Source organism: Diabrotica virgifera, chromosome 5 (assembly GCF_917563875.1).
Source record: "Diabrotica virgifera virgifera chromosome 5, PGI_DIABVI_V3a".
Classification (NCBI taxonomy): Eukaryota; Metazoa; Arthropoda; class Insecta; order Coleoptera; family Chrysomelidae; genus Diabrotica; species Diabrotica virgifera.
In genome coordinates, this window is record NC_065447.1 from 62,504,397 (window position 1) to 62,524,028 (window position 19,632).

Genomic DNA, 19,632 nt, shown 5'->3' on the forward strand with positions numbered 1-19,632 from the left:
TGAATTGATTTATGTGTTATCTTTTGTTTGTAATTATACTGACCTATATGTTATCTTATTTTTTTTTTCTTTTTTGTAACTGTACTACTCAGAATTTTTTTTCTCAAACCACTTTGTTATGTTATATTATGATAATTTATGTTATATTATGATAATTTAGAACACTGTAACATTTATATCTGAATAGGGCTTGCCCGTGAATAAATAAATAAATAAATAAATAAATGAATCTATAAAGTTGGCAAGCAAAAAATATGTCATATCAACAAATACGAAGAGAATCTACTAAAACATATTTGCACGGAAATCATTGAAGATCTACTTTTAAACAACTAGATGAAGCTCTCTCCCACCAAGAGGTTTCTACAGAAAAGATCGGAGGGCGTAACAATCTCTCACCAAAGCAAGTGGACATTTTTCATTAACACTTTTTTTCTACTGTTTATTTTTTTATATAGTTACATACATATGTCAGTAACTACATAATGTATCATACACTAAGCATCAAAATTAACGCACCACCTTAAAAATGGGACATTCTTGATGTCTCGTATTTCATAAACCTTTTGTCCGATTTGAGTGATTTTTTAGTATATTATAGCTTTATTCTTCAAGAATATCGATATAATAATATTATTGCTAACTAGGTAAGTGTCATTGTATACCGGGTGTAACAATGATAGTGTGTTTAGTCCTCAAAGTTTGGAACAACTTGTGGAATATTCTAGCGTATATAAAATATTGAAATTAAAACTCAACTATAACCTTAGGCTTTCTTAACATTTTGCTTTGTGATTCATTCGCTTATGTGTGATAATAAAAATGTTAGGTACTTTAACAACTAGCCATGTTATTCATCAATACAGGGTGTTCCTAAATAAGTGCGACAAACTTTAAGGGGTAATTTTGCATGAAAAAATAATACAATTAAAAATGTTATATTCACCATTGGCGTGCATACGGGAGGTATCTAAAGTATTTATACCCGTATGCACGCCAATGGTGAGTATAAAATCCTTAGTTGTATGTCAAAAAATGCGTAATAATTACCTCTTAAAACCTACCAAATTTCATTTGCATATCTCAACCGGTTTTAAAACAATAAATAAATCGTCAGTTTGTAAGAAAAAATTCAACATCCCGTATCTCGGAAACCAAGCATTTGTGAACATATGTTTATAAAGCAAAGGGTCATTATTTTTTCATGCAGACTTTCCCCTTAAAGTTTGTCGCACTTATTTAGAAACACCCTGTATTGATAAAAAACATAGCTAGTTGTTTAAGTGCCTAACTTTATTATTATCACACATAAGCGAATGAATCAAAAAGCAAAATGTTAAGAAAGCCTGAGGCTATAGTTGAGTTTTAATTTCAATATTTTATATACGCTAGAATATTCCACAGGGTGTTCCAAACTTTGAGGAAAAAACACACTATCATTGTTACACCCGGTATACAATGACACTTAAATGTTTAGCAATATGGTTCTTTTCATGAGAATTTTTCAGTGCGTCACAAATGATAGAAAAAAAAGGTAAGTCCGTGATAATACACATTTATAACATTTATTCTAACATGACAATTTAGTTAAATCTGACAGTTGTCAAATTTTATTTGCAATTGGGCATAACAACAAATCAATTGTCTTTATTGCATTTATAAAATGGTATTTTTTTTATTTGTATAGTCTTATAAATTGTACAGGTTATATTCGTAGATATATTATATAATTAGTAAATAAATTTTTTTCTATTATAGCGCCATCTATTGACAACTAGAATAATCACTGAACTAGAGTACAGTAAAACCTCGATTATCCATCAGGGCACTGAACCAAGGGTATGACAGATAATCGAAAAGACGGTTAACAGAACATTAAAAAAGTAAAAAATTGATAATTTTTTTTCAAATTTTATTTGTTTGTTTTGTTTGATAATACAATAAGAGGAATTTTTGTTCGTGTTAATATTGTCGAATTTGGTTTAAAATATTCTGAAATCTTTGTTTGCTTTACTGATGCTTCACATTTTACAAGGGCTGAATTTCTTAATCGGCGTAAGATCATGTAATCTACTTTATTGGATTCTTCTTGTCGAGAATACCACTCGATGAATGGTTGCATGTGCGATGTAGCTTCTCTAGCTTCTTTAGGCAAATTTTTGTCAGTTGCAAAAGCATCATCGACATCGCACCGTCAAGTTCCAAGATTTTGTCAGCTTCTGAAGCTGTTTCGTCAGCCTCTGTTTTGCCATTTCAACGATTTCATCATCTGTCAGCAATCGATAGCCGCTTGCGTCCTCATCACAAATTAACCATTCCTTTAAGTCATCTTTAGGCAACGAAAACAAAACAGTTGATTCAGCCATAACTTCATTTGTTACCGCATTCTACATTTCAGTGAATTTCGTTTGGCTTATCGCAATGCTAAAAAAAATGAAATGATGACTCAAATTTTTTCGTATGTACTCAGTACAACTTATGTACGAGGTTCCACTGTAATTACCAAAGTAATCACTGACATGCCTTTTTTTCTGTCATATACAATTTAATGCGTTAGAAAGAAATCGAAAAACTGTGATGCACTGAAAAATGCTCATGAGAAAAAGCATATTATTATTACATCAATATTCTTGAAGAATAAAGCTATAATATACTAAAAAAATCACTCAAATCAGACAACAGGTTTAGGAAATACGAGACATCAAAAATGTCCCCATTTTTAAGGTGGTACGTTAATTTTGATTCTTAAGTTCAGATTATCCATGCTTTTCAATTATCCATGCCGCGTCAGGTCCTGTGGAGCACAGAGAATCAGGGTTCTACTGTACAACCAAAAAAAAAAATACATAAACAAGGTTGCTCTCTACAACCTAATGTATGTAATCAATCCCACTTTGAAATTAACAGACTAAATTGAAATCCGGTTAGAGTTTGAAGATTGTTCAACATTGTAAACAAACCCCAATTGGATTAAAATATGTCAAGTTTCAGGACAACAAATTGACAGTAACCTACGGGAAAAGTGATCATTTAATGCAGTGATATATTAATGAAGAAAAAAATTAAATATAATTAAAATTACTTACCACATCGGTGGTATCTACTGCAGTGGTATCTACCTCTAAGGCTTCTTCAGCTGGTTGCTTTTCTTCTATAGGTACAGTTTCTTTAACTTCTGGTACAGATGCTGAACTTGAAGAATCACTACTGTTACTGTCTGTATTGCTATCTTCTGAAAGATTCTGATAGGTACCTTCTTGAGGTTCTATAGAAACAAATGTTTCAATTGTCTCCTCTGTACTTGTGCAAGTTATTACAGTCTCTGGGGTTTGTGCTTTTGGTTCTTCAGCAGTACTGCTTGAAGGTACTTCTGCAACAAAGAAGTGTTCGTAAGTAAAATGTAAATGCAGAATTAGGTGGATTAGTGGTCGTACAACCCATACAGTTTGACTATTAGATAAGACATTTTTTGTTGGAAATGATACATCCTCAATATGTGAAATAAGGGTATGTTTATAGACTGGGAGGTAGTGTCAAATTTTTACGGTGATTTTAGCAGAGATTCTTTAAATTTATTTTGGTAGATAGTACTTGTTTGATAACGAAAATGTTTGTCAGCTAGAGCGTCTCATGGGCTTTTAGGCAAGAAAGAATAATTATGAAAGTAGATGGAAAAAACCCTAGAACTTATATGTCAAATATTTATTTTTTATGCGTCACATCCATATATTATGGTCTAGTGGATCGGATACCTGGCTTTCACCCAGGCAGGTCGGGTTTGATTCCTGGCTTCGGAAATTCTTTTTTTTTTTAAATTGACATTTCAATTTGAAAAATAATTGTTTTTACATACCACTTTTTTATTATTTATATGACACAATATAAAAAAGTATTATAAAAACATTATTTTTCAAATCAAAATGTCAATTTTAAAAACAAAAAAGCTTTCCAATGTTGGGAATTGAATCCGACTCGCCTGGGTAAAAGCCAGGAGCCAGGTATTCTAGGCCATTATGGATGTAAATAACGGAGATAAATATTTGACATAATATAAGTTGTAGGGTTTTTCCATCTACTTTCATATTCTATCTTTTCTTGCCTAAAAGCCCCCGCTTTGGGCCAGCTGACGCATTATTTGTTAATAAGCTTTAGAACACCTAACTAAATAAAAAAAACAGCCATGCTAAAATGCTCAGGTCAAATTTGACACTACCTCCAGGGTTTTTAGGGAAAACTGAAACTGTAGAGGTAGAGCAATATGTTTAAAATCCACATCCTTTTCAAGTAAACACAAGAAATAAATAATAATGAAAATGAGAAAAATAGTGTATTTTTGTTGGAAATGATTTGTCGCCAAAATGCGAAATAAGGGATTTAGGAAAACTTATCAGAAACTACAGAGTAATAAGTTTGAAATCAGTATCTTTTCATGTTAACACCAGAAATAAATAATAATGAAAATGAGAAAAATAGTGTAAATTTTACATTTGAGTGTGTTATATGTCATATACATAAAACATACTTATTTTGAATTTGATAATTTAGTTTATGGAGATAGGCGCAAACTTTCAGCTCCAATGCTATTTAACCCTCGTAAGGCGGTGCGGGGTGCAGATGCACCCCAGACCTCGTTTTTCTCACCTATCTTTTTTAATAATTTTTTTTGATTTATGTCCATTTTTTTATTCGCACTAAATTCAATTCTAAACACATTACACCCATTGCAGCATCTAAAACACTTTACGTTTACGTGATTTTTTGGAAAAATGACTGTAGTGTGCAAATGATGAAAATTTCATATCCTGAATTAGACGTTTCTGATGTTCCACTTGGAGCTAATAGAGCTACGGGACAAGATTGGTGTTACTTATGTCAGAGAAAAAAGACCGAAAGTCCTGACATAACTGTATTATGTGTCAAAACTTTGTGTTGATCACTCTGTGAAAGATTTCATGTGTTTATCTTTCAACGATAATAATTTTTTTAAGAAGAAATGGGTATTTTGTAAAATTATGTTTCATACTATAATAAACAAGTCCTAATTATCTTTCAAATCAATTTCCCAGACGTTCACATATAAAAAATGGATATACAGATGGGGTGCAAATGCACCCCGCACCATTGTTTACGTAAGAATCTAAGCACTGCTTTACGAGGGTTAAATGGGATTCTTTTTTTTTAATTTAAATGCAGAATGAAAGATTACATTATTACTGAGGGCCGAAAGTCCCCGAAAACTTCTATATTTATTTTAATAAGTTACAGTGGTGAAAAACTAAGAGAAAATTTAGTGCGATTTTGAATTTCAAATGTCTCATTCAAAAGAAATTTTTTATTTATTCTAAGGGACTTTCGACCCTCGGTAATAATCTAGCCTTTCATTTTGCATTTAAATTTTTCAAAAATATTTATTGCCAAACTCAAATATAGCTTCGCAGGCCATACTGTTAGACAAAACGACCAAGAGGAAGACCACATATGAGCTGGGTAGATGATATAAAAATAATAGCCAGAACCAATTGGAAGTACGTTGCTCAAAATAGACATCAATGAAAGGAGTCAGGAGAGGCCTATGACCAAAAATGGACGATAGAAGGCAAAGAAGAAGATCCATTTACTATAGCTTAGTAAACTTAAAAAAATCAACCATAAATGTTGATTTATTTATCTTGCGTATGGAAATCAAAGATAAATGTTGATTTGTCTTTCTTATTTTAATTAAATATTGACAAACAAAATAAACCATAATGAGAGAATACATCTAAATCAGAGGTTCTCAAAGTGGGTGACGCGGCACCCTGGGGTGCCTCAAGCATTTGCCAAGGGTGACGTGGAACATTTAGAAAAGCCGAACAACCGAAATTAAATACCTTTCATTGTTGGCAATGTTTTGCTCTCTTTTATTTGGGACATGTTTTTCATTCCAGAATAATTGAAAATTGGCTGAAATCTGGGTATTTGAAAAGGAAATGTAGTGAAGTCACTGAAGCATCTGAATCAACTGATTCAGTGACAACTAGCAGAGATGGAGAAGATGCAAATGTCCACGAGATCCAGTCGAGTCCAGCTCATCCAAGTTGTTATCCCTCAATTCGTGGAGAGGAGGTTCCTTACCAAAAAGAAATGCGGGGAAAAATAAGAAGGTATGATCCTAGCTATCTCACGTTTTATGGCTTTATTGAAGTTGGCAATGAACAGGCACCAGAAGGTCAATGCGTTAATTGTCACAAAATTGTTGCTAATGGATGCTTGCTTCCATCTAAATTAAAAGACCTTTGGGAAGTAATCATCCTGGTATAGCCGATAAGGCCGAAGAAGCCTTCAAATGTTGTGCTTCATTTTTTCAGGCAGGGTCATGCATGATGGAAAGAGTCTTCAAAAATGAAAATGCCACTGAAGCATTATTTATTGCTCTTTTGCACATTGCAAAAGCTGGAAAATCCCATACCATTGTCGAGGAACTGATAAAACCTTGCGTGAAGGATGTCATACAATGCATGTTAAATGTCAAACAGCACTATAAGCAAGAAAATTCACACTATTTCAGACTTTTTAGAGAGAGAGAGCTTATAAATAGATTAAAAACTTGTGAATTCTTCAATTTACAGATGAAAGTACCGACGTTGCTGGACTTGCTGTTCTGCTTGTGTTTGTGAGGTTTCCATTCGGGATGAAAATAGAAGAACTCCTTATGTGTGAAGAGCTTATAAAAGTTATGCCACTGGTGAAGAAATTTTTAAGGCTATCCACGAGTATATAAGAAAAAATGATATAGAGTGGAGTAAATGTGTGGATATTTACAGTGATGAAGCAGCTGCAATGGTTGGTAAAATTAGAGGCGCAGTGTCTAGAATAAAGGTAGTCGCAGAAAATGCTTCCAGCAGTCATTATATCTTACATCGCCATTCTTTGGCAACTAAAAAGATGCCGCAAGATTTGAAAGACGTATTGGATGCTTCTGTGAAAATAATTAACCATGTGAAGAGCCGTCCGCTTCAAGCAAGTCTTTTAAAGCTCACCGCTGAAGATATGGGTATGGATCACTTCAATCTTTTGCTCGCCTCAGAGGTCCGGTGGCTATCGAGGGGAACAATTTTAGAGAGACTATTTGAACTAAAAGCTCCACTGATTATCACATTTACAGAGGAGTCTTTCATCCAAGAATTAAAAGATGTCAATTGGCTGCTAAAATTGGGATACATCTCAGAAATCTTCGAAATAATAAATAAAACCACCACTTCGGTTCGAGGCAAAGGAGGAGCACAATTAGATAAAATCAAAGCCTTACGTAAAAAAATTATATTTTTCAAAGCATGTGTTGAAAAGGGGAACCTCACAAATTTCTCTCGATTACAGGAATTTGTTATAACAAATAAAATCAATCCTCAAACAAACTTCTTTGAAATTTATATTGCTCATTTGCAAGGTTTGGAAGAAAGTATTGTAAACTATTTTCCTGACATTGACTCAGATGACTTATATAGCTGGATGATGGACCCATTTTCGTGCGACCCAAAAAATAAACCTGTCGGAATGACAAATGAAGTTTTGCAAAATTTATTTGAGATCAGCGAAGATAGCAGCTTAAAACTCAAATACCGTGAAGGAAGCCAAGAAGAGTTCTGGATGCAGGTATATTCAGAAAATAATGTTGTCAATCAAGGTTGCAGTGAAAAAACTTGTGTGTTTCACATCGACTTATCTCTGTGAGTCTTCTTTCCCCGCATATGCTTACATTAGAAACAAATACAGAAGCAAACTTCAAGCATCAAGGGATTTTGAGGGTCAAACTTACAAAGATTCCCATAATTATAAAGGATATAATGAAAACATCATTGAAACAGTTTCATTCATCACATTAAGTAAGGATATTTGAATATCAAATGTACTGTGTTTTATTGATCTGAAATGAAGTTTATATTGAAATCAAATGAGCCTCAGAATTGTATTTTTTTTTTTCATTTTTTGTCGTTTCCCAAATCGCTTTAAGGGTTGGTGTACCTTGAAATATTTTTAGCCCTACAAGGGTGCCGCTACTAAAAAAGTTTGAGAACCGCTGATCTAAATAACTTCTTTCACTGATTCATTATTATATAAAAACTAACGATTAACCTAACCTAACCTAACCAATTGGAAGTACGTTGCTCAAAATAGACATCAATGAAAGGAGTCAGGAGAGGCCTACAACCAAAAATGAATGATAGAAGGCTAAGAAGAAGATACATTTGGTATAGCTTTGTAAAATTTAAAAAATCAACCATAAATGTTGATTTATTTATCTTTTGTATGGAAATCAAAGATAAATGTTGATTTGTCTTTCTTATTTTAATTAAATAATGACAAACAAAATAAACCATAATGAGAGAATTCATCTAAATAACTTCTTTCACTGATTCATTATTATATAAAAACTAACGATTGATAAAGCTGATTACCTGTCTTAGTTTCTTCCGTCTCAAAACTAGTTGCTGGCTCCTCTGTTGCTGGTTCCATTTCACTTTTCGATAAGTCTTCACTCTCCCCATTTTTGTAAGAAACAGGTACATCTTGATCATGTCTGTTCCAATTAGAAGGACTTTCATCCATGTCTTCAATGTTAATGTCGTGACTAGAATTGCTACTTTCTGGTAAATGTTCAGACTCTATACCGTTCATAATACCTTCTTCACCGTTTTCAGCAGACCTTCGGCCAGGCTCTACTGTGCTTACAACCAGAATATTCTTCTCCAACGCCCTCATGTATTTGTCTATTCTGCTGTATTCCTTTCGAGGCGTCGTGAGAAGCTCACATATCCTTTGGACTGTGAAAGGGGCTGAGGCGAATGTGTCGAGTTTTTCTAGTATAAAATTCTTCATCATATCATAATTGAACATTTCTACGTTAGGACAAGGTGGAATATCAACAGACGGGCAAGATTCGTAGAAGTCCGTAATAACGTTGATTAGCTTTTCTCGGAAAAGAGACTTTATTATAGGCCATTGGTAGATAGGATTGCCTGTTTTGGCAACAAAACACAAGTACTCTTCTAATTCACGTGGAATGTCTTTTGGTTTCATTTTTGAAAATTCTTCTAGACTATGAAGAATTTCTTCCGGGTTTTCCATTGTGGAACACTGTGTAATATATTTATTTTTAATATCAAACTTATCGAGTAACAACAAAAGATGCACCTGGGTAACGTCAATGAGGAATTTATTTGTCAGTTGCACTTGTCAGTCATTTGTCATACGCCAATTTTACGCTTTAGCCAACATAGCGGTACAAAGGTTACTCTAAAATTTTACTGATTGTGGTGCGGCGTTGCCAAGCTAATAATTGTGCAATACGTGTTGCCTATAATTGGAATAATAGGATATGAATGTGTAATAATTTATATTATATACAACTAAAATTTTAATTTCAAAAATACATTTTTTAAATTTAATCAGTTATAGAAAACTTATCACAATACAATTAAGCAGATTTTACAATATAGGAAAATCTTTCTACTTTAAAGATTCATTTTCTATTCAACAGCTAGTAGGTTCATGAAATGTTAGAAACTTAGAAGTTGTTTACCCCGTTTTTATTATTATATACTTATTTTTTTTATTTTATTATATTTAATTTCTCTAAATATTTTTTTAATTTTTTTAGTACCCTATGATTCAACATCTCGGGTGACTTTTTATTTTATTTTTTTTTTCTTTTTTCATAAGGCTTTAATTTTAAACAATTAATATGACTGTATAAAATATTATATACATCTAGATCCTTTATACATGTACCTAAATGAAGTGTTAGAAACTTAGAAGTTGTTTACTCTGTTTTTATTATGATTTATTTTTTTATTTTATTATATTTAATTTTTGTAATTATTTTTTTTTATTTTTTTACTACGCTAAAACATAAACCCGATTCAACATCTCTGACGTTTAGATCTTCTTTGTGACTTTTTATTTTATTTATTTTTTTATTCTTTTCTTTATTTCTTTTTTCATCGGAGCTTTAATTTTAAACAGTTAATATGACTGTATAAATTTATATACATCTAGATTCTTTGACTCAATAATATGTGTAAGATTAGAAGGTAATTGAACATTATAACTTGAACGAGATTGGTATAAAAATTTAATATTTCAATAAAATGTAAAGTACATACATTATAATAGAATATGTAGTAGATCAGCTAACTCCCCACATAAACATTCTTCATTAGTCCTGTTTTTTGCTAGTCCTATTTTTCTTTTGTAGACTGGAGTCATACAGTGATTGCTTCGTATTCTATAAATAGTTGTGATGAAGCCTCTGTTAGAAAATTGCTTAAGTAAACCATGTTTTGACGGGAACTGTAGGCTATTTTAGTTTTATATTTTCCTTTGTCTGAATTTTTGTATTGTCCCTGCCATTTCGTCCCTTTGATAGACCTGATTACATATATTAAATCTCCTATAAAAAGTTGATAGGTTTGCAGAGCAGATTCTTTCATTGTTGCTTTTTTAGTCAGATCATCTGCTATTTCGATGTTTTTTATACCAATGTGTGCTTTTATCTAGCACCATATTATATTTTTGCCCAATTTCAAAGCACTGTTCAGTGCTATGATATCACTCATGATTTAATTTTCTACAAAATTATGTATATTATATTTCAGTTTCTTTACAATGCTTTATAGTGTAGGAAATAGAGGTTGAACCTTGCAAAATGGACACAAGTCCGGTTTTATTTTTTTTCTGGCATATCAAGGGGTGCTTATTATCAGACTAACTTTTTCTGAAAAAATTTCGTCCCGGAACCCCCCTTTTCACCCCTTTAAAGGGGGTAATTTATGGTTTTTGCAGAACGTAGCCCTTCCTGTACCTTTTACAAAAAAATTTTTTTATAGAAATATGAAGAGGACTATATTTTCTACGATTTATTTCCGACAGCATCTCTCTATCATCCACCGTTTAGCAAGGGTGGCGCCCCAAAGTTGACAAGTTTTTAAAAAAGATGTTTTTAGAAAAAATATATTTTTCGCTAACTGTAACGGAAATTAAAAAGAAATGCTACGGAGATTATTCACAAATATATGATTGATTTTTTCGTATAGGTTTCACTTAAGGGTAATTGCCCTTTTTTTAATTACAGGGTGTTACATTTTAAAAAACCCCTTTTTATACCATCTGAACCGTTTATGCTAGAGTAAAAAGACTTTCAGCGATTACCCATGTACTGGTGTTATTTACAAATTTGTATAATATACCCCCATTTTTTCCCCGGAACCACCCAAAAAAGAAGAAGAATTAATAAATAAAGTGATTTTCTTGGAATCCTTCACACACAATGCCCTTCATTAATATGCTTCATATATCATTTTGTGCAAGTTATTATTACCCATGCATGGACACTAAACGCGATTTCCTAGTGCAACCCTTGTAGCCAAAAACAATAAATAAAATGGGGGGTTAAAATTTTTTTTTTGTTTTTTGCTTTTTGATCCATATGGGCATATGCTTCATCAATAGTGCTTTTCAAAAATATATATGGTTATTGCAACATACCTGCGCAAACCACCCCTATCCTTGAAAATATACTGCAGAAACTACCCCTATACCTTATCCAGCATGTTTTTACGATTTTCTCATTACCTATTCATTTTTTTTAAACAAAACTTATACAAGGTTAAAGATCACTATTTACTCTAAAAATTAGGCCCTATTCATTTTTTTCGTTTAAGCAACCGTTACGGCACAGTGGCGCCGTAAACCTCATATATGCTTTGACGGGCTCCAGTTTTTGTTTATTTTTTTGTCATCTGTTTGTTTTATTGATAAAGTACTTATGTAAAATAAAACAACACAGTGTAACCTACAAATCATGACCTATGCACATTTTACATTCTTTGCTCCCCAAAGCTACAGTGGTGGCCCAAAATAAATTTTTTCATATTTTCGCCACCTACACGCATTTTATTGCGTTAATGCTACCTTAATAGCACAATATTCACCCCTAAGTGGTCGCTAAGCAGTGGCGGATCCAGGGAGGGGTGATGGGGGCGATCACCCCCACCCCTCTCAAACCAAGTGATATTATATTTGAAGATTATAAAAATATTCATTTTTTTTTATAGAAATACTTATATAATATTAATATTATTTTTATAAGAATGACTTTTTATATGAGGGGACATATAAGAATGACATAGTTAAGAGGGGGTGCCAATTGGTTAAATTTCTATAAAAATAAATGAATATTTTTATAATCTTTGAATATAATATGACTTGGTTTGAGAGGGGGGGGGAGGTGTTCACCCCCATCACCCCTCCCTGGATCCGCCACTGCGTAGCGACCACCTAAGGGTAAATATTGTGCTGTTAAGGTAGCATTAATGCAATAAAATGCATGTAGGTGGCGAAAATATGCAAAAATTTATTTTGGGCCACCACTGTGGCTTTGGGGAGCAAAGAATGTAAAATGTGCATAAGTCATAATTTGTAGGTTACACTGTGTTGTTTTATGTTGCATAAGTACTTTATCAATAAAACGAACAGATGACGAAAAAAAAAAACAAAAACTGGAGCCCGCCAAAGCATATATGAGGTTTACGGCGCCACTGTGCCGTAACCGTTGCTTATACGAAAAAATGAATAGGACATAATTTTTAGAGTAAATAGTGGTCTTTAACCTTGTATAAGTTTTGTTTAAAAATAATACATAGGTAATGAGAAAATCGTAAAAACATGCTGGCCAAGGGATAGGGATAGTTTCTGCAGTACATTTTCAAGGATAGGGGTGGTTTTCGCAGAGATGTTACAATAACCATATATATTTTTGAAAAGCACTATTGATGAAGCATATGCCCATATGGATCAAAAAGCAAAAAACAAAAAAAAATTTTCAACCCCCCATTTTATTTATTTTTTTTTGCTTAAGGGGTTGCACTAGGAAATTGCTTTTGGTGTCCATGCATGGGTAATAATAACGTCCACAAAATGATGTATGAAGCATATTAATAAAGGGCATTGTGTGTGAAGGATTCCAAGAAAATCAATTTATTTATTAATTCTTCTTTTTTTTGGGGTGGTTCCGGGGAAAAAATGGGGTTACATTATACAAATTTGTAAATAGCACCAGTACATGGGTAATCGCTGAAAGTCTTTTTACTCTAGCATAAACGGTTCAGATGGTATAAAAAGAGGTTTTTTAAAATGTAACACCCTGTAATTAAAAAAAGGGCAATTATCCTTAAGTAAAACCTATACCAAAAAATCAGTCAATTATTTGTGAATAATTGCCGCAGGATTTCTTCTTAATTTCCGTTACAGTTAGGGAAAAATATATTTTTTTTAAAAACATCTTTTTTAAAAACTTGTCAACTTTAGGGCGCCACCCCCGCTAAATGGTGGATGATAGAGAGATGGTGTTGGAAATAAATCGTAGAAAATATAGTCCTCTTCATATTTCTATAAAAGAAATTTTTTGTAAAAGTTACAGGAAGGGCTACGTTCCGCAAAAACCACAAATTACCCCCTTTAAAGGGGTGAAAAGGGAGGTTCCGGGGCGAAATTTTTTCAGAAAAAGTTAGTCTTATAATAAGCACCCCTTGATATACCAGAAAAAAAATAAAACCGGACTTGTGTCCATTTTGCAAGGTTCAACCTTTGTTTCCTACACTATTTAGCAGTTATTAAATATATAGGTATGACACAGTTTAGTTATTTTTGATTCATTTATATATTACAGTCCTTTTTGACTGCTATGAGTTCAACTGTGAAAGTTATCATTTTATCAGGTAATCTATTGTTTATCTTTATACTTTTTGGAACTAGGATATAGCATATCCAACTTTTCCTTCCATGTTTGAACTATCTGTATATAATTTCTGATAGCTCCCTCAATGATTTTGTATATACTGAAACTGAAGGTGGTCTATTTAAGTAAGGAAATTTGTCGCAAGAATATTACCTACTTAAATTTCAGTTAAATGCAGATAAATAATCTTCATAATTTAATTTTCGAAACGAGGTTTGTTCTATTTGGTGTATGGTGTATGTCGTCAATGTAATTGGAAACGTTGAGTAAGCTTTTTTACAGCAACTAAAAGGGGCTTCTTTTTCCGCCAGTGATAGATTACAATTGTAATTTTGGGGTGTTACAAGAATTTTGCTTTTCAGCTCAAGAGTGCTTCTATACTTTATACACTCCGCCAAAAAAGTATCGCATCACCTTAAAAATGGGACATTTTTAAGGTCTCATATTTCCTAAACCTGTTGTTCAATTTTAGTGATTTTTTAATTTGTTATAGCTTTATTCTTCAAGAATATCGATGTAATAATATTGTTGCTAAACAGATAAGTGCCATTGTATACCGGGTGTAACAATGATAGTGTGGTTTTTCCTCAAAGTTTGGAACACCCTGTGGAATATTCTAGCGTATATAAAATATTGAAATTAAAACTCAACTGTAACCTTAGGCCATCTATCTAAACATTTTGCTTTTTGATTCATTCGCTTATGTTGGATAATAAAAAAGTTAGGTACTTTAACAACTAGCAACGTTCTTCATCAATACGGGGGGTTTCTAAATAAGTGCGACAAACTTTAAGAGGTAATTCTGCATGAAAAAAAATTGACAGTTTGCTTTATACACATATGTCCGCAAATGCTTCGTTTCCGAGATACGGGATGTTGAATTTTTTCTTACAAACTGACGATTTATGTATTGCTCTTAAACCGGTTGAGATATGCAAATAAAATTTGGTAGGTGTTAAGAGGTAGTTATTGCGCATTTTTTGGCATACAACTAAGAATTTTATATTCACCATTGGCGTGCATACGGGTAATATGACCTGTATGCACGCCAATGGTGAATATAAAATTCTTAATTGTACGTCAAAAAATGCGCAATAACTACCTCTTAAAACCTACCAAATTTCATTTGCATATCTTAACCGGTTTTAGAGCAATAAATAAATCGTCCGTTTGTAAGAAAAAATTCAACATCCCGTATCTCGGAAAAGAAGCATTTGCGGACACATGTTTATAAAGTAAACGGTGATTATTTTTTCATGCAAAATTACCCCTTAAAGTTTGTCGCACCTATTTAGCAACACCCTGTATTGATGAAGAACGTTTGCTAGTTGTTAAAGTACCTAACTTTTTTATTATCCAACATAAGCGAATGAATATTAAAAAGCAAAATGTTTAGATAGATGGCCTAAGGTTACAGTTGAGTTTTAATTTTAATATTTTATATACGCTAGAATATTCCACAGGGTGTTCCAAACTTTGAGGAAAAAACACACTATCATTGTTACACCCGGTATACAATGACACTTGTCTGTTTAGCAACAATATTATTACATCGATATTCTTGAAGAATAAAGCTATAACATATTAAAAAAATCACTAAAATCGAACAACAGGTTTAGGAAATAATATGGGACAAGTAAAATGTCCCATTTTTAAGGTGAGGCGATACTTTTTTGGCGGAGTGTATTTCCCGTTGTATAAATTTATGATTTACAATTTATAAATTTATGGTTAAAGTGGCATACTCATATACGAACTCTATACAGCGTGTCTACTTAAGTTGGAAACATATGGGAAACTTTTTTATTATTAATTTTACGAAAAAACGTTATTCTTCATAAAAAGTTCTGCATGCTCTGAAATCTAATATTTAATCATCATATATCAAATTTTATGAATATTGTACGAGGTATGTCAAAAAATATGAATTTCGTTCAAGGGTAATGTACCTATATTTCTCTGAATATCGAAAATTCTTATTATGAAAAGTTGTTTAGAATTAAAAAGCAAGATTAAATATGCAATTACATGCTTCTAATTGAAAAAAAAAATTACAATTTTTTCTCTTTATGAATACCAAACATCATTGTTATTTATTAAAAATTAATATAACTCTTTTATTATTCATTTTACGAAAAAAAGTTATTCTTTATAAAAAACTCGGTATGGTCTAAAATCGAAGATACAACTATGATATATAATTTAATAATTTTATACGAGGTGTGTCAAAAAATATGAATTTTGCTCATGAGTATAGTACCTTTATATTTCACAATATTTCAATTAGAAGGATGTAATTGCATATTGAAACATATTTTTTAATTGTAAACAATTTTTCTTTATAACAATTTTCGATATTGCGAAATTCTAAGGTACTTTACTCTTGAGTGAAATTCATATTTTTTAACATACCTCGTATAAAATTAACAAAATGTGATATCTGATGGTTGAATCTTAGGTTTTAGACCATGCAGAACTTTTTATGAAGAATAACTTTTTTTCGTAAAATTAATAATAAAAGAGTTATATGTGTAATAAATAAAGACAAAGTTAAGTATCCATAAATTTCAGAAAAATTTTTTTTTCAATTAGAAGCATGTAATTGCATATTTGATCTTGGTTTTGAATTCCAAATAACTTTTCATAATAAGAATTTTCGATATTCAGAGAAATAAAGATACTTTATCCTTGAACGAAATTCATATTTTTTGACATACCTCGTATAATATTGATAAAATTTAATATATGATGATTGAATCTTAGGTTTTAGAGCATGCAGAACTTTTTATGAAGGATAACTTTTTTTCGTAAAATTAATAATAAAAAAGGTTACCATATGTTTCCAACTTAAGTAGACACGCTGTAGATAAGAAGAACAATTTTAACTTAATTATCAATATTAATTTTGAAACTATTTGTTCTAGGTATCGCCCACAGAACTAGAAAATCTCATAATGGAAATAGAAGGAATTGCAGATGCAGCCGTCGTGGGAGTCCCAGATACTCTAGCAGGAGAGGTCCCTAGGGCATATGTCGTGCGACTAGCCAACGCCAGCATCAACGAAGAAGATATTCAAAGATGGGTGAACGGCAAAGTATCTCACTACAAGAAATTAGTAGGAGGTGTGAAGTTTGTCGACATCATCCCTAGAAATCCCAGTGGAAAGATTCTTAGAAATGAATTGAAATTAAATTGAAAGGTTTAATACTAAACCTGTAGATGGATGAATATTATGATAACGCAAAAAATTCATTTATTGTCGTATAGATGGCAGATTGAAAATGTACTTTAAAAAAAATTTTTTTTTGAAACGTTTATTCAGCAATCTGTTAGTTATAAAAATTCTAACAATAAGCGTCTTTGGGGTTTGAAATAAAAAAGAGTTGACGTTAGAGAGGTCAGTCCAATGACTGGACCTCTAGGTCAGGACCTCTAGGTAGGATTTAAAAAATTAGACTGAAATTAAGAATTGATAGTGTAAATTAAAGAAGAGATTGAAATCATATAAAACCAATGTTGTGCCCTGTGTATCGTACTGTGTCTGTCCTACTATTTTGTTGATGTTAAATATTTTTATTTAATTTTTAAACATCATTCAACCGTCAAAATTTCCTAAAAAGGATTTGGTTTAAATTATTAATTTTATTTATTGGAAAAATGTGTTATCAATATTGATTGCACATTTGTTTTGTTCTTTTTAATGAGCCAAAATCTATTTGTAAATTTAACTTATTTCTTTTTACATAATGAACTTGATTTTAATTCTTAATTCTTTTTACAGTCCATTTTTCAATGATTTTAATCGTTTTAGATATTTTATAAAGGTAATGTTGTGTGTCTTTAGATTAGGAAGATCCTTTCCTATGCCTTCAAATGTACCTGGCATTTCTTATGGCATGGCAGCTTGGGAGCAATTATATGTCTACTTTTCTATTCGTTTTATCGTTCATATGCTTTGTTTGTGGCTAGGGCCCCAATAGTATTCCTATTAAGCGTAGTATGTTCTAAAGTTTGGACGACACTTATCATATAAGATATTGTTGTTATATATTTTGTCTAATTGATACAAGATTGATAGCTTTTTTTGATAGGTGCTCTAACCTATCTGTATAATAGCCTATTAGTGTAAGAGATTTTAGAAAAATATTTTAGTACAGTCGAACCCGCTTATTAGAGTACCGGTTATAGGAATATCCCGGTTTATGTAATATAAATTCGAGGTCCCAAAACGTTTCCATTTACCCTTTAATAAATTTATCCGTTTATTGTAATATGGTTTAGTAACCTAATACCGCTTTTTAGAATAAATGTTTCAAGTCAACAAATAACTTTTTATGTACAATTTCCTAGAAATTTTAAATTTGCCTGATCTAATGGTTTGTCGTTTTGTATATTATTACGGTTTCTCAGGTACCTACCTAATAAACACTTTATTACTGTGTTATGATGAGTAAACGCTTCTCTCCCACAGAAAATTCAATCGTATGCCGACAAGGTCATAAAATAATTTCATTTGTCTACAAATTTCTATAGGTACATTGCCACACACTTGGATGTTTTTAGAAACAGCATTTTTCTATAAGATTATTTATTACCAATAGTTGATTGTTTGTTTGGGGGTCTTTTCTAAAACCCAATTCCAATTTATTAGGTCTGGATCCCGCGTATGAAAAAAAAGTTGATTAATAGCAAGCTGAAAATTTGTTAATAGGTTAAGGGTGTCTAGTCGGATAAACTTTGATATATGGGAACACTGGAACAGGGGCAGTTTTAATTGTAGAACAGGTTAAAAATTTGGAATGGTCAGACCACGAAAACGGCACATTTATTTTGTCCGACAGAACAGACTTAAACTCTCCGAACAGAGATTAAACTCTCATGCAAGACTCAGACTGCTATTTATCACCTGTCATAATTCCTGTCATTTGACATGTTCTACATGTTCCACTCATTAAAACGCCCATTTGGTGATAAATAGCAGTCTGATTTTTGCATGAGAGTTCAATCTCTGTTCGGAGAGTTTAAGTCTGTTCTGTAGGAAAAATACATGTGCCGTTTTTGTGGTCTGACCGTTCCAAATTTTTAACCTGTTCCACAATTAAAACTTCCCCTGTTCCAGTGTTCCCATATATCAAAGTTTGTCCGACTAGACACCCTTAAGCTATTAACAAATTTTCAGCTTTCTATTAATCAACTTTTTTCATACGCGGAATCCTTAATTGTCTAATCGTTTCGTAATGATTTTTGTAAATAAATTATAAATTTTTATTGATATAAATAGACCTAAAACCATATGCATATACATATTGACATAGTATGTACTATTATAACGTATATTTGGTAGGTACATTTATTTCACCATCCGCCAATGATCGGTTATTAGAATATCCCGCTTATAAGAATATTTTTGCTTGGCACGAAGGCTATTCTAATAAGCGGGTTCGACTGTACCTAAATTTTATAAAATTTATTCGGATAGTTTGGCGAGTACTTGTAAAACTAGATCATTTTTGCAGCATAAATATTATAATTTATGATATTTAATTTAAGAAAATATGACGCAAATTGATGATACTTATAACGAACTTTGAACTTATTGTTCTCTGTAATTATTTTTAATAACTTTTTTAATAAAGTACTTATTTTTTTCTTAGTTTTTGTTACCAAAATTCCAAATTCCAGAATAATTTATTCCAAATGAACAGCTTCTTCCCAAAAAAAAAACAAAATAGGTTGACTTCGCAAAGTCCGGATTACAAAACCCAAAAATAGACTATATAATTAGCAACAAAAGGAAAATCGTCCAAGATGTGACTGTTCTAAACAAATTCGATATTATTATATAAGTAGTAATAAT

At 31.8% G+C, this 19,632-nt stretch overlaps 2 protein-coding genes across 3 annotated transcripts in view; one reads left to right on the top strand and one right to left on the bottom strand.

The window, feature by feature from the left end:
• The window catches only part of LOC126884186 (serine/threonine-protein phosphatase 4 regulatory subunit 2), a 30,494-nt gene extending 21,269 nt beyond the window's left edge, over positions 1-9,225 (bottom strand). The window contains exons 1-2 of the mRNA XM_050650044.1: positions 8,436-9,225; positions 3,087-3,370 (exon numbers count right to left, since the gene is read on the bottom strand). Of these exons, the coding sequence (XP_050506001.1) occupies positions 3,087-3,370; positions 8,436-9,105 (954 nt within the window). The 5' untranslated portion in view covers positions 9,106-9,225. The remainder of the gene's footprint in view (positions 1-3,086; positions 3,371-8,435) is intronic.
• Positions 1-19,423, top strand: part of LOC126884185 (uncharacterized) — a 155,889-nt gene extending 136,466 nt beyond the window's left edge. For both annotated transcript variants that reach the window (XM_050650043.1, XM_050650042.1), the window contains one exon: positions 16,699-19,423. In XM_050650043.1, coding sequence (XP_050506000.1) covers positions 16,699-16,971 — 273 coding nt within the window. In that variant the 3' untranslated portion in view covers positions 16,972-19,423. The remainder of the gene's footprint in view (positions 1-16,698) is intronic.
• Positions 19,424-19,632: the final 209 nt, after the last annotated feature.